At 51.5% G+C, this 12,160-nt stretch overlaps 1 protein-coding gene across 1 annotated transcript in view; it reads right to left on the bottom strand.

The window, feature by feature from the left end:
- Nucleotides 1–12,160, bottom strand: part of Slit1 (slit guidance ligand 1) — a 140,958-nt gene that overhangs the window by 36,889 nt on the left and 91,909 nt on the right. The window contains exons 9-18 of the mRNA XM_051199724.1: nt 11,875–12,022; nt 11,376–11,447; nt 10,892–10,963; nt 9,005–9,076; nt 8,087–8,230; nt 2,979–3,142; nt 2,356–2,379; nt 2,066–2,210; nt 1,137–1,211; nt 825–968 (exon numbers count right to left, since the gene is read on the bottom strand). Of these exons, the coding sequence (XP_051055681.1) occupies nt 825–968; nt 1,137–1,211; nt 2,066–2,210; nt 2,356–2,379; nt 2,979–3,142; nt 8,087–8,230; nt 9,005–9,076; nt 10,892–10,963; nt 11,376–11,447; nt 11,875–12,022 (1,060 nt within the window). The remainder of the gene's footprint in view (nt 1–824; nt 969–1,136; nt 1,212–2,065; nt 2,211–2,355; nt 2,380–2,978; nt 3,143–8,086; nt 8,231–9,004; nt 9,077–10,891; nt 10,964–11,375; nt 11,448–11,874; nt 12,023–12,160) is intronic.

The following is a 12,160-nucleotide window of genomic DNA, read 5'->3' as shown; positions in this document are numbered from 1 at the left end:
AATATATTTTGCTATGTTAAGGTTAAAACCCTTCTTTTTATTTAGACAGAAAAGAGGAGATGATGGGAGATGTCATTCTGTATATGTTTCTCATACTGGTTAATAATAAAGCACTGTTGGCCAATAGAAAAGGAAGATAGGAGGGACTAGGAAACAAAGGAAAATAGGAAGGAGGAAGGAGGGACAAAGATGGAGAGTCTGGAGAGAGCAGTATGCAGCAGCCGACTCCCCGTAAGAAGACCACGTGGAAATACATAGATTAACACAAATGGGTTAATACTTAAGACAGAGCTAGCCCATAAGAAAATAGTAACTGGCCAACAGTATAATATCTAATACAGAGTCTCTGTGTGTTATTTGGGGCTGGCGTGGCAGCAGGACAAGACCAGCGGCGGCGGGCGAAAAGCCCATACTCCTTACAGGTGATGACTATAAGATCTGGGTGGGTACCCAAGGGCACAGAGTGCTCTGGCTGGTTCCAAGACACAGCCCAGGGTTTCTAGAGATGGTGGACAGCTCTGCTTTAACATCTACACATACCAAGCCACCTCGAGGGTCACCTCAGAGCCAGCCACCCCTCTTGTGTGGTAGCATGTGTCATCTGGATCTCAGGACACTGATGGGGGTCCAATCCCTTGCCCTCCTCAGCAGGGGCCAGCCCACATCCCAAGAACAACAGAATGGGCCTCACGGGATATCTGTCCTACCAGCCAGGTTTGCCAGGGGCCCCACTCTCCCGCCAATGATATTAGGAGGGGCCATTTCTCTTTAGAACACAGGCCCACGCTGGGGCTTGTCTTCGTACCCCTCGCTCCCCAACTCACAGGGTCCGCAAGCCATCTAGACCACGGAACATGCCGCTCCTGATGGACTCCAGCTGGTTGGCGGTCAAGTGCAGCTCACTGACGGAGGCAGCACCCTCGAACGTCCCATCCTCAATCTCTGACACCTTGTTGTTGCTCAGGTTACTGGGAGAGGGGGCAGGGGAGACTTGTGAGCCCCCTGCACACAGGAGCCCCTCCCTCCTTACTGTAGCCATCACCTGCACACACAGGACCCCACCCCTGCCCCCAGTGGGTGCGCCACATCGCATGCCACATCTTGATGGACACCTTCCCGCCAATGGGAGAACTCACATTTTTTTCAGGTGTGAGAGTTTCTTAAACAGCCCCGTGGCCTCTAGGATAGAAATCTCATTGTTGTTCAACCGTCTGTAAAAGGCAAGGAATGGAACAAATGCACACATATAGGGTCGACCTAAGCATGCTTTTCATTTTGAGATTACAGGGTGCAAAGACCAACCGAGCCCATTTCAAAGCAAAGCTGGACCTGGCACTGGGCACAAAGGGATGGTGGTGGATGAGGTGTTTTTTTAATATTAACAATATAATGAAGGAGCAGGGCGGTGGTAGCTCACACCTTTAATCCCAGCACTTGGGAGGCAGAGGCAGGAGAATCTCTGTGAGTTTGAGGCCAGCCTGGTCTACAAAGCAAGTTCCAGGACAGCCAGAGCTGTTACATAGAGAAACCCTGTCTCAAAAAACCAAAAACCAAACCAAACCAAACCAAAACGAAATAAAACAAAAAATCTCATGTAATGAAGGCACAGTGAACAAGTGTAAAAAAGGAAAAGAAAAGAAAAAAAGAAAAAGAAAAAGAAAATTTGCATACATGAAAGACAAATATGTGTAGAACATTGCAAATGCAGACACAGGCACACAGATTCATACTTTTAGATAAAGGAAAACAGTAGTTAAGGAATGACTTAAACCTCATCTTGAGATAATGGATTCCTGTCTCCCTAAAGAGTCATCCCTAAGGAAAGCCATTCATGATTCAGGCTGATGACGAGTCCTAGATGGCAAAGACTCATCTAGGAAGCAGGGAGGCAGGAGCAGGGGTCATGGGTGAGGGCTGTAGCTTGCCAAAACTGTCTGCTGGCATGCTGCAGCCAGTGTCTCCCACAATCTCCCACACAGAGCTGGTTTGGAGAGGAGACTTAAGCAGACACAGGTGCGTTAGTGGGTGCCGGGATCGGGGAAGAATGGGCAGTTCAGGGTCTCACAGCTCAGCCGTGGACTGGGGGATGCGCTCAGGGATCTTGGAGAGCTTCAGGCTGGAACACTCCACCACACTGGCCTCACAACGGCACTTGTGGGGACAGGCCACATCACTGGTACACTCGCTGTTCAGGTGGTAATCCTCCGTCCCTATAGTGAGAGGGTGGCGGGGCTGAGGGCCTGAGTAGGCTCCAAGCATCTGGGGACCCCCAAGCTCCCTGCCTCTACAGCCTTCCCTTATTGCCACCATCCCCACCCCCCACCCGCAGCTGGTCTTGGTCCCCCACTCTCCTACCTGGAATGAAGTACTGCTCTTTGGCTGGGGGAAAGAAGCAAATTCATCAAGATATAGAAGCAGCCAGGTCAGCTCCGTGCCCCATGGAAGGCACCCCAGGCATGCAGCTTGGACCTTGCATTGGACTGCTTTTCCCCAGCCCATCTTTATGTGTACAGAGCACTCATGCCCCAGGGTTAGTGCTGAGCAGCCCTGCCGTCAACTGAAACTTTCACTTGCACAACACAGGCAGGCACTGTGCTGACCTATGGATAGGGTTGAGGCAACTAGGCTCAGAAGCTGACCCAAACTGCCCACAGCCAGATGCCAAGTGGACTGCCTCTGCTGAGGCTGCTTCTCCATCTCAGTCCTAGAGGAGTCTCTGACCTCATGGAGATGCTTCCTAGACCTTGAACACAGTGACACACAGAAGAGCTGGCCTGGGAGCAGAGGGGTGGGCAGGTCTCCCACCCCTCAGGAAAGTGAGGGGCAAAGCAGAGGAACCCTCCCATCCTAGTTGAATGCAGGCCCCACCCCACCCTCGCAACCAGCAGGCTCAAAAGTATCCAAGGACATCTTTGTTAAGGCCACCAGGATACATTCCTGCTCCCCAAGCCCACCGGAGACACACAGGTGGCCCTTACCTGAGCAGCGGAACTTCTTGCTTTTGATTTGCCCAATGCGCTTGTTGGCAAGGCGCCGGGGGCTGGCACAGCGGGCTCCGCTTGTCTCAATGGGATTGGTACGTAAGAAGTCTGCCAGCCACTTGAGGTTACAGTCACAGATGAAAGGGTTCTGAGCCAGATGCCTGTCCAAGGGGACAAATGGGCTGTCAGAGACCAGGGCTGCTGACCTATATGTAGACAAGGTTTCATAACCATCTGGGGCTCAACCAGAGCTAGCCTTATGAGGAATGTGGTGCAGGGAATTATCAGTGTGCATCCCTCTGCCAGCGCATCTCCAGGAAGGACTTGTTAGCAGAGGACTGCTGTAAGTTAGGGGTGTGTGTGTGTGTGTGTGTGTGTGTGTGTGTGTGTGTGTGATACTACAGCCACTGTGAGACCCCCTGGCAGCTCAGCCTGACTAACAGTAAACTCACTCTGACCCAGTGGCTCTCAGAGAAATGAAAATAGTGATGTGTGGGGCGGTGGGGGGAGGGCTCTAAGCCAGCTTGGGCAGTGGCCATGTTCACTGTGACTGCAACTTCTGGGAAAAGCTGCTGGGAAAGGACCTAAATACACCTTGACCCAGTCGGTGAACAAGACTGGTACTCTGATACCCTGGAACATTCACTATCTGTCGATAACAAAAGACAGTCCTTTGTCTCTGTTTCCCTATGAGTCAAATCAAGGATGAAATAACGCCCCGCCCCCAAACATTACTCCACAAGAAAGAAATTGGTTAAGAAAGGTGGCCTGCTGTGAAATGGCCAGAGAAAGACAGTCTGGGCTGGGAATGGATAGAAGGGGTCAGGGAACCTGATGGAAACTTTCCAACACTGGATTGTGAACACTTTGTGGATTTTCTGAGTCACTGAGTTGCATACTTAGAAACCTCATGTGTTTAAGTTACATCTCAATGAAGCTATCTTAGTTTCTTAGCTTGAATTTTGAGTTAGCATCTCTATTTGTTGCTCAAGCTGAGTTTGAACTCTTGGTCTCCAGTTATCAGCCTCGTGAGCAGCTGGGATAATAGTTTGTCTGACGTTGTATGGGTCGGGAGCAGACTGCAGCAAAGCCAGTACAGCCGCTTAGCAGCTTATCAATCTCGGTGCTGTGGCTGAATCAAGCAACCCACAGGATGGTGGGTCTACTTCCGCACTCGGTCGAGGTATTGGACTGGCCCACACCTATGGGAGGAGGAGAATGGGCCGTAGCTCTCATACTTCTGTTGCAATATGAGCAGGTGTTCATGGCAGTCTAACTTTGCTTTACAGCCATACTGGAGTCTGTTCTATAGAAGCACAAGTGGGGAGATATGCTATTTTTAAACGATAGGGCCTGCTGTTTTTCACCTCATGGGGGCCTCAGGACCTCCTCCATCTCAATTTCCTTATGAATAAAAATACATCTGATAGGCCACGGTTATTGAGCAAGATAATGCATACAAAGAGCATAAGTCGGCCCACCCCACTGCCCACCCCAGGTTTCCTGTGCGCCAATCCAAGTCAATGCACCTCCTTAGCACGCTTCTGCCAGAGACTCTGCCAGCTACTGAGCACAACCATCTTACCCATCCTCCCCCATAATCTGTCATTCCTGTCACTGCCTGTTAAGTAAAATAATTAGCAGAAGCCAGGCTTGCAGGTGTATGTGTGAGCTTAATGAGTTTGTCCTCGTAGCTGTCACCGGCTGCTGAGCAGAGTCCCCAGAGAGTGAGTGTCATACCTTTAACTCCACCTGTTCAGACTGACACAGATGTTGTCTAACCCTGCACAGCACCAGCAGGGACCACCCCATCACAGAAGCCCCTCGAGGATATCAACGGTCAGTCAGTGCTCTTAGTGCCCAGGCTTTCCAACACTTTCAGACAGACCCCAGTGAGTAGGGCGGAGGGGACAGAGAGCCTGAATTTAAGCAGCCACCGGGTGAACATCTCTGTGTGCGGAAGTACTCCAGCCACGCCCTAAGAACTCTTGACTAATGACTGACCACAGCAGCAGCAGAGAATGTAAAAGGCTGGATCCCAGCATGACCCCTTCAGCATCCTGATCCATTAACTGCGCTGAGTGGCTCTTCTTCCTGCTCCGACAAAGTACCCGACATCCCCCCTCTACCACCACCAAGGGTCTAAGAAAGGACAGCATCCACATTGGTGGGACAGTATGACAGTAGAAAGAGCAAAAGAAAGTCAGGGTCACCTGAAGTAAAGAAGCAAAGAGATGATTGTCAGCCACATTCAGGGTGGGGCTTCCCATCTCAATTAAACCTTTCTGGAAAAACCTTCCAGAACCAGCTAGAGGTATGTTTCCATGGTGATTCTAAGCACAGTCAGGTGGACAGTGGTCAATGGTTGTTTCATTTAAAAAAAAAAAAAAGCAATAAGACAGACATCTAATACTTCCAAAGTCCTGCTGCCAAGAAACAACCTGTCAGTCAGCCAATCAAACCTGAACCCGACCAAGCTCCTAGATCCAATACTCCAGACTGAGTTGTTCTCAACCTGTGAGTCACGACCCCTTCGGGGGTGTCAAACTGACTCTTTCACAGGGCTTGCATATCAGATAGCCTGCATATCAGATATTTACATTACAATTCATTAATTCACAGCAGTGGCAAAATTACAGTTATGAAGTAGCAATGAAAATACTTTTATGGTTGGAGGTCACCACAACTATATTAAAGGGTAGCAGCATTAGGAAGGACATCTAGAGGCAAGGGAATACACAGCATGCTCCCATGGAGATGCCGGTTTTTTCCAGTGTGACAGAGCAAATGCTGGAGTGTCACCGATGAGTGAATGACAGGGAAAAAAGGCAATGGGGGACACCTTATTTCCGCGGGATGTGTGCTGAAGTATTGGTCCCCGCTTTTGGGGGGAGAAATGAAAACTTCGGGAGGCAATGCCAGCTGGAAGGAAGTCTCTAGGGAGAGTCAGTTGCTTAAGTGAGGCATCTGCCTCATCAAGGAGAAAAGGAAGTACTCACATCCAGAGACGAAGAATGACTTAAGGAGCAAATCAGTCCCATTGCATAGGCCACATCAAATCCTCATTCCAACACAGAATGAAAAATGGTCTAACATACAAGACCGGCAGAAGTTCAAACACCAACTTAAATGTTTGATGATATGAAAGGATTAGTTGTTGAGTTTTTAGACACATTAACAGTCTGGCAGGTTTTGTTCATTTTGTGGCGCTGAAGGTAGAACCCAGGCCCCATGCATGTGAGGAAAGCGTTCTGACCCAGAACTATAACCCCACCGCCCAATCCTCATGGCTACGTGGTTTAAGAATCTTTGTCTTTCAGAGAGGACAGATGATGGCTGGCATTTGCTTTCCAGTAGTTTGGGCGTCGTGGAAAAGGAGAGGTAGGAGCAAGACTAGGTAGGAGTAAAAGCTGGTGATGAGCCGTTTGGGACTTTGCTGTACTGCTTCTGCTTATACTTGTAACGCTCCACAGAGAGGGAGCACAGCTCTCCACAGTGAGGGAGCACAGCTCTCCACAGAGAGGGAGCACAGTTCTCCACAGTGAGGGAACACAGCTCTCCACAGAGAGGGAGCACAGCTCTCCACAGTGAGGGAGCACAGCTCTCCACAGTGAGGGAACACAGCTCTCCACAGAGAGGGAACACAGCTCTCCACAGAGAGGGAACACAGCTCTCCACAGAGAGGGAACACAGCTCTCCACAGAGAGGGAGCACAGCTCTCCACAGTGAGGGAGCACAGCTCTCCACAGAGAGGGAGCACAGCTCTCCACAGTGAGGGAGCACAGTTCTCCACAGTGAGGGAACACAGCTCTCCACAGTGAGGGAGCACAGCTCTCCACAGTGAGGGAGCACAGCTCTCCACAGAGAGGGAGCACAGCTCTCCACAGAGAGGGAGCACAGCTCTCCACAGTGAGGGAGCACAGCTCTCCACAGAGAGGGAACACAGCTCTCCACAGTGAGGGAGCACAGCTCTCCACAGAGAGGGAGCACAGCTCTCCACAGTGAGGGAGCACAGCTCTCCACAGAGAGGGAGCACAGCTCTCCACAGTGAGGGAACACAGCTCTCCACAGAGAGGGAGCACAGCTCTCCACAGTGAGGGAGCACAGTTCTCCACAGTGAGGGAACACAGCTCTCCACAGAGAGGGAGCACAGCTCTCCACAGAGAGGGAACACAGTTCTCCACAGTGAGGGAACACAGCTCCCCACAGAGAGGGAACACAGCTCCCCACAGTGAGGGAGCACAGCTCTCCACAGAGAGGGAGCACAGTTCTCCACAGTGAGGGAACACAGCTCTCCACAGAGAGGGAGCACAGCTCCCCACAGAGAGGGAGCACAGATCCCCACAGAGAGGGAGCACAGATCCCCACAGAGAGGGAGCACAGCTCCCCACAGTGAGGGAGCACAGTGAGGGAGCACAGCTCTCCACAGAGAGGGAGCACAGTTCTCCACAGAGAGGGAGCACAGTTCTCCACAGAGAGGGAGCACAGCAAGGGAGCACAGTGAGGGAGCACAGCTCCACACAGAGAGGGAACACAGTTTCCATAGTCTACAGTGAGAGAGCACAGCAAGGGAGCGCAGTTCTCCATGGCAAAGGAGTACAATTAATGATTATATTTAGTGCTATATTTTCTTTCTGACTTGGTATTACTGCTCTCCAGATGCGCTATTACTTAATGAACTAGCAAGAAAAGAAGAACATATTGCTGATTAAACAATATGCCATCCCTGAAAACACAGAGCTGTCAATGTGGAAACATTAGTAAACTTTAGCTGGCATTTAGCCAGCATTTCTGTGAGCTTATCATTATGTAAAGATCTGTTAATCTCCTAACAACTGTATGAAGATGTCCTCATTTTATGGATGGATAAAAGGAAGGCCCAGAGAAGCTAATTTACTTGACCCAGAGTCACCCAGCCAATAAGATTCCTCCCTGGGATGTGACCCACGCCATCTATCTATCCAGAGTCTCTGGGTGTGTTTTCTCAGAGGGAAGTCTCCTCAGTGTGCACAGCAGCCCAGGGAAGTCACCTACTTGGACCCCAAGGTTGTAAGTACACTAGCTCCTCTGCTGGGGGGGTAGGGGAGAGGAAGAGAGGTGCTCACAGTGTCTGGATGGCTCGTAGGGAGGTGAAGGTGCCCTTGGTGAGACTCTGTATCTTGTTATCATACAAGGAGAGCAGAGAGAGGCTCTGCAGGTCTTGGAAGGCGTCGGGCCGGATGCAGTTGATCTTGTTGGCATTCAAAAGCCTGCAGAGAGACAGGATAGGAGGTAAGATGGGTGGCATGTCCGGCACCATCCTGGCCCTGGACACTGGTGACCTCAAGCTGCTTTCTCCTTCTCTGTCTGCAGAGAGCACAGGAGCAGAGGGGTTCCTTCGTCCCATGATCCTGCAGGGTCCCCATGCATACACAGGGCTGTTTTTGATATAGTATCACCTAGGTCTAGATTCCTGGCCTGAATTCTCTTGATTCCAGGAGGCAGAGCTGACCTGGGGCCCCTGTAAAAGACAGCCCTGTCCCCAAGAGCCCTAGAACACAGGTCACATCTCATGAGCCTCTGACCGTGATATTTAACAAGCAGTACTAAGCCCAGCTCTGCTTCCCCATCTGGCCTCAAAGCTTTATGGGGCGGACTGTCTTTACATCCTGTCTCAGATGAGCCTTGCACCCCAAGTGTGATAGCAACTGAAGTCCCCAGGAAAAGCCATAGTGTTAAAGATTCTACAAGGCTGTTTGCTGGCTAGAACTTGATGACTGAAGAGAGATGGAATAGTGCGGACCCAGGGACAATTCTCTCGGACGGGTCCCTGAAGAGCCATTCACTTCTCACTTCTGTACCTGACCTGGCACCCTCGGGTGCTCTCAGGCCAACGTTTGGGCTGTATTAGCAGACCCATAGCTTCCTGGTAGAAGCTAAGGTTATCATCAGACAGCAGGTTTCACACAGAGCAGGGAGCTGGGGTTTTTGTCTCTGGAAAGCCAGAGGTGTGGACCCAAGGACATCCCAGAACCATTCCTTACAGCAGCTGGAGGGTGTACAGGCCTCCAAATACACCGCGGGGCAGATCTGTGATCTTGTTGCCATAGAGAACCCTGGAGAAAAGGCAACAGAGAGGGAGGGTCAGAGGGCAGCTTTGCCAAGCCTCAGCAGGGCTCTGCAGGCCCACAGGCGGCCTCTCCACCCATACGGTTACTATAGCAGTAACGAATCTTCAAGAGGCCCGTCTCCAGGAGGCAGGAAGACACCCTTCCTACAGGGCTAGATTTTGGCAGCTGGGTGCAATGTTGCTGTGCCTAACCCTCTACTCACACCCGCTCTCAGTGAACTCCACAGATGTATGCAGAGGTACCTTTCCAAGGGACCTCACAAAAAAGTCGTTCAGTCTCAGATCGGAAGGAGAGAGAGTCTCTGGGCGGGAAGGATGAGCACATTTTCAGAGAGACACAGGGAAAAAATAGAAGAGCAGACGGCACGTGTGAGATAGGTGGTAGGATTGCACGCGGTGTATTTTTATACTTTGATATTTGCAAAGCTTTCCACACTGAGCATGAATGAATCTTGTGTATAATGAGATGGAGGGGGAGCACAGAATTAAAAAAAAAAACCATGCAGACAGGAACGCACTCAGGCAGACAGTGAAAGGCTGCAGGGGTTGGAGGAGCTAAGAGTGTGTATTTTGTTCCCAGTGTGGCAATCAGTCAGAGTGAAAAGCAGGCGTGTTGTCTCCTCAAATATGGCTTGAAGAGCCTTCCCAGAGGAGGGCAGGCAAGGGGGAGGGTCCATATAGAGCACAGAGAAGGCTTGAATGGGGAGGACAACCACCAGACTCAAGACATGGTCAGATGTCTGTCCCTGAGCTGTGCCAGGAACCGCAGGGCAAAGATGGAACAGAGGGGGAAAGTGGGCACAAAGACAAGGCCAGGGCAGGCATAGACAACAGGGCCATGTGTTCCACCCCAGCATACAATTTCTTAGAGAACAGGAAAGTGGCCTTGACTCCGGGAGTGACAGGAATCCATTGCAAAGGACTATTATCACCTCCAAACTGTATTGGTCCAATGTAAGTTAACTATAGTCATTCCTCAGAGGAGAAAAAACAAACAAAAAACACTACAGGCCAGGCTACACAAGGTCTGATCATCTCAGCCCGTGACAATGACTCACGCTCAGGCTGCTATGCATAGCCATGTGGGCTATGCACTAAACAGCTATGTGACTATGTACTGTACATCTGTGTGGGCTATGCACATCTGTGTAGGCTGTGCACATCTGTGTGGGCTGTGCACATCTGTGTGGGCTGTGGACTGAATAGCTGTGTGGACTGTGGACTGCACATCTGTGTGAGTTGTGTACTATACATCTGTATGGGTTGTGTACTGCACATCTGTGTGGGCTGTGCTCTACACATCTGTGTGGGCTGTGCTCTGCATATCTGTGTGGGCTGTGCTCTGTATATCTGTGTGGGCTGTGCTCTGTATATCTGTGTGGGCTGTGCTCTGCACATCTGTGTGGGCTGTGCACTGCACATCTGTGTGGATCATGTACTGCACATCTGTGTAGGTTCTATACTGCATATCTGTGTGGATTGTGTACTGCACATCTGTGTGGACTATGCACCGAACATCTGTGTGAACTGTGCACTGCACATCTGTGTGGACTGCATACTTTATAACTTAATGGGCACTTTACTCCAAAAGAAGACATGCATAGAAGCAGCATGCTCACAATCTCCTTTCTTCCCGGGCAGGGAGGTATCCATCCATTCCCCTGGCCAGGCCACCAGGCCACCAGGCCACCAGGCCACCAGATGTGTTAGTGCTGCCCTGTGCATGAGAGCACCACAGGACTCTGAGCCAGGAGGTGCCTGGCCAGCTACCAAGCCCAGCAGACCTCAGTGCTCTACTCACAGAGAATTCAAGGAGCGGAGGCCCTGGAAGGCATCAGGTGCGATCTCAGCAATCTGGTTGTTGCTCAGGTCTCTGCAAAGGGAACAGGAAGGTGGCTGCACCCTAAGGCTGTAGGCCTGATCTCTTCTACCCCCCAACCACACAGGGCACAGGGCTTCTCTGAAAATAGAAAGGCCGGCTACCCACCCAGGGAAACACCCACAGGCTCTTTGTCTGTCCTTGCTGCTCAGTAAAAGACATTCTGCCTGGGCCCAGCGGTCTTCTCACTACTCTAATGGCTTTCTGGATGGAATGACAAGCAACTGCAAGCATGGGCCAGGCTTGGACTCACAGCCATCCTGCCACCCAACATCCCAGACAACAGCCCTGATACAGGAAGGCCAGGCAGGGTGCTGAGTCAAGGTCTGTCCCTAGGCTGGGAGACAAGACTGGCCCAGACACTTCTTCCTGCCAGCTGGAGATTTCGGGGAAAGACTTCACTCACATCCTTCGCAGCTTTCTGTAGGGAGAGAAGGCTCCTGGCGGGATGGATTTGATACCATTCAGCTCCAGGCGGCTGCAGGGAGAGGAAGGTGAGGGAAGGCTGAGGGTCCCCTTAGTAACAAACAACTGTCCCCTGCAGCCCTTCACCTGTGGGGTTAAAGTCTGGCAGGTAGATGGATACTGCTGTGTTTTTAGCCCCAGAATCCTGGCCTTCTGTGGTTGAAAGGGCCTAATGGTGATGCTATCCTAAGAAAACCACTCTGGCAGCCTCACCCAACTGGGCTGGGTGTGGGCCTCAAAGGGATACCCTCCCCCAGCATTTGGGGACTTCCCAGCCTTGAACAGAGACCTCATGCTCAAGGCACTGCTTTCTCCGTTTGCCATTGAGAAACCTGGGGAAGCCCGGGGGGTGGGGGGCAGCGGGCCAGCTTTTCACTGGTGGACTGAACTTGCCCGAACAGCAAAAGCTGTGTCCTGCAGCCTCTCAGCCCTGCACTCACATCTCCGTCATGGTCTCAGGCAGGTTAGCAGGGATGGCAGTGAGGCCTTTGCCACGGCAGTCCACGATACCACTGCTGCAGGTGCACATGGCTGGGCAGGAGCCGGAAGAGAGGGTGCAGGGGGGCACTCGTGAGGCCTCCCCCTGGCCTGCAGAGACAGTGGGTGTGGCGTCAGAGACTATTACACGGCCACTGCCTCTCCAGATCTGCAGCTGGCTGAGGACAGGGACACACACACACAGTCAGTGGAGGGGGCTCAGTCACAGGAGCTCCCTAAGGGTGCAGG

The sequence above is a fragment of the Phodopus roborovskii genome, unplaced genomic scaffold, assembly GCF_943737965.1.
Source record: "Phodopus roborovskii unplaced genomic scaffold, PHOROB, whole genome shotgun sequence".
NCBI lineage: Eukaryota > Metazoa > Chordata > Mammalia > Rodentia > Cricetidae > Phodopus > Phodopus roborovskii.
The sequence above is the reverse complement of the archived record's forward strand: the minus strand, read 5'-3'. Positions and strand labels throughout refer to the sequence as shown.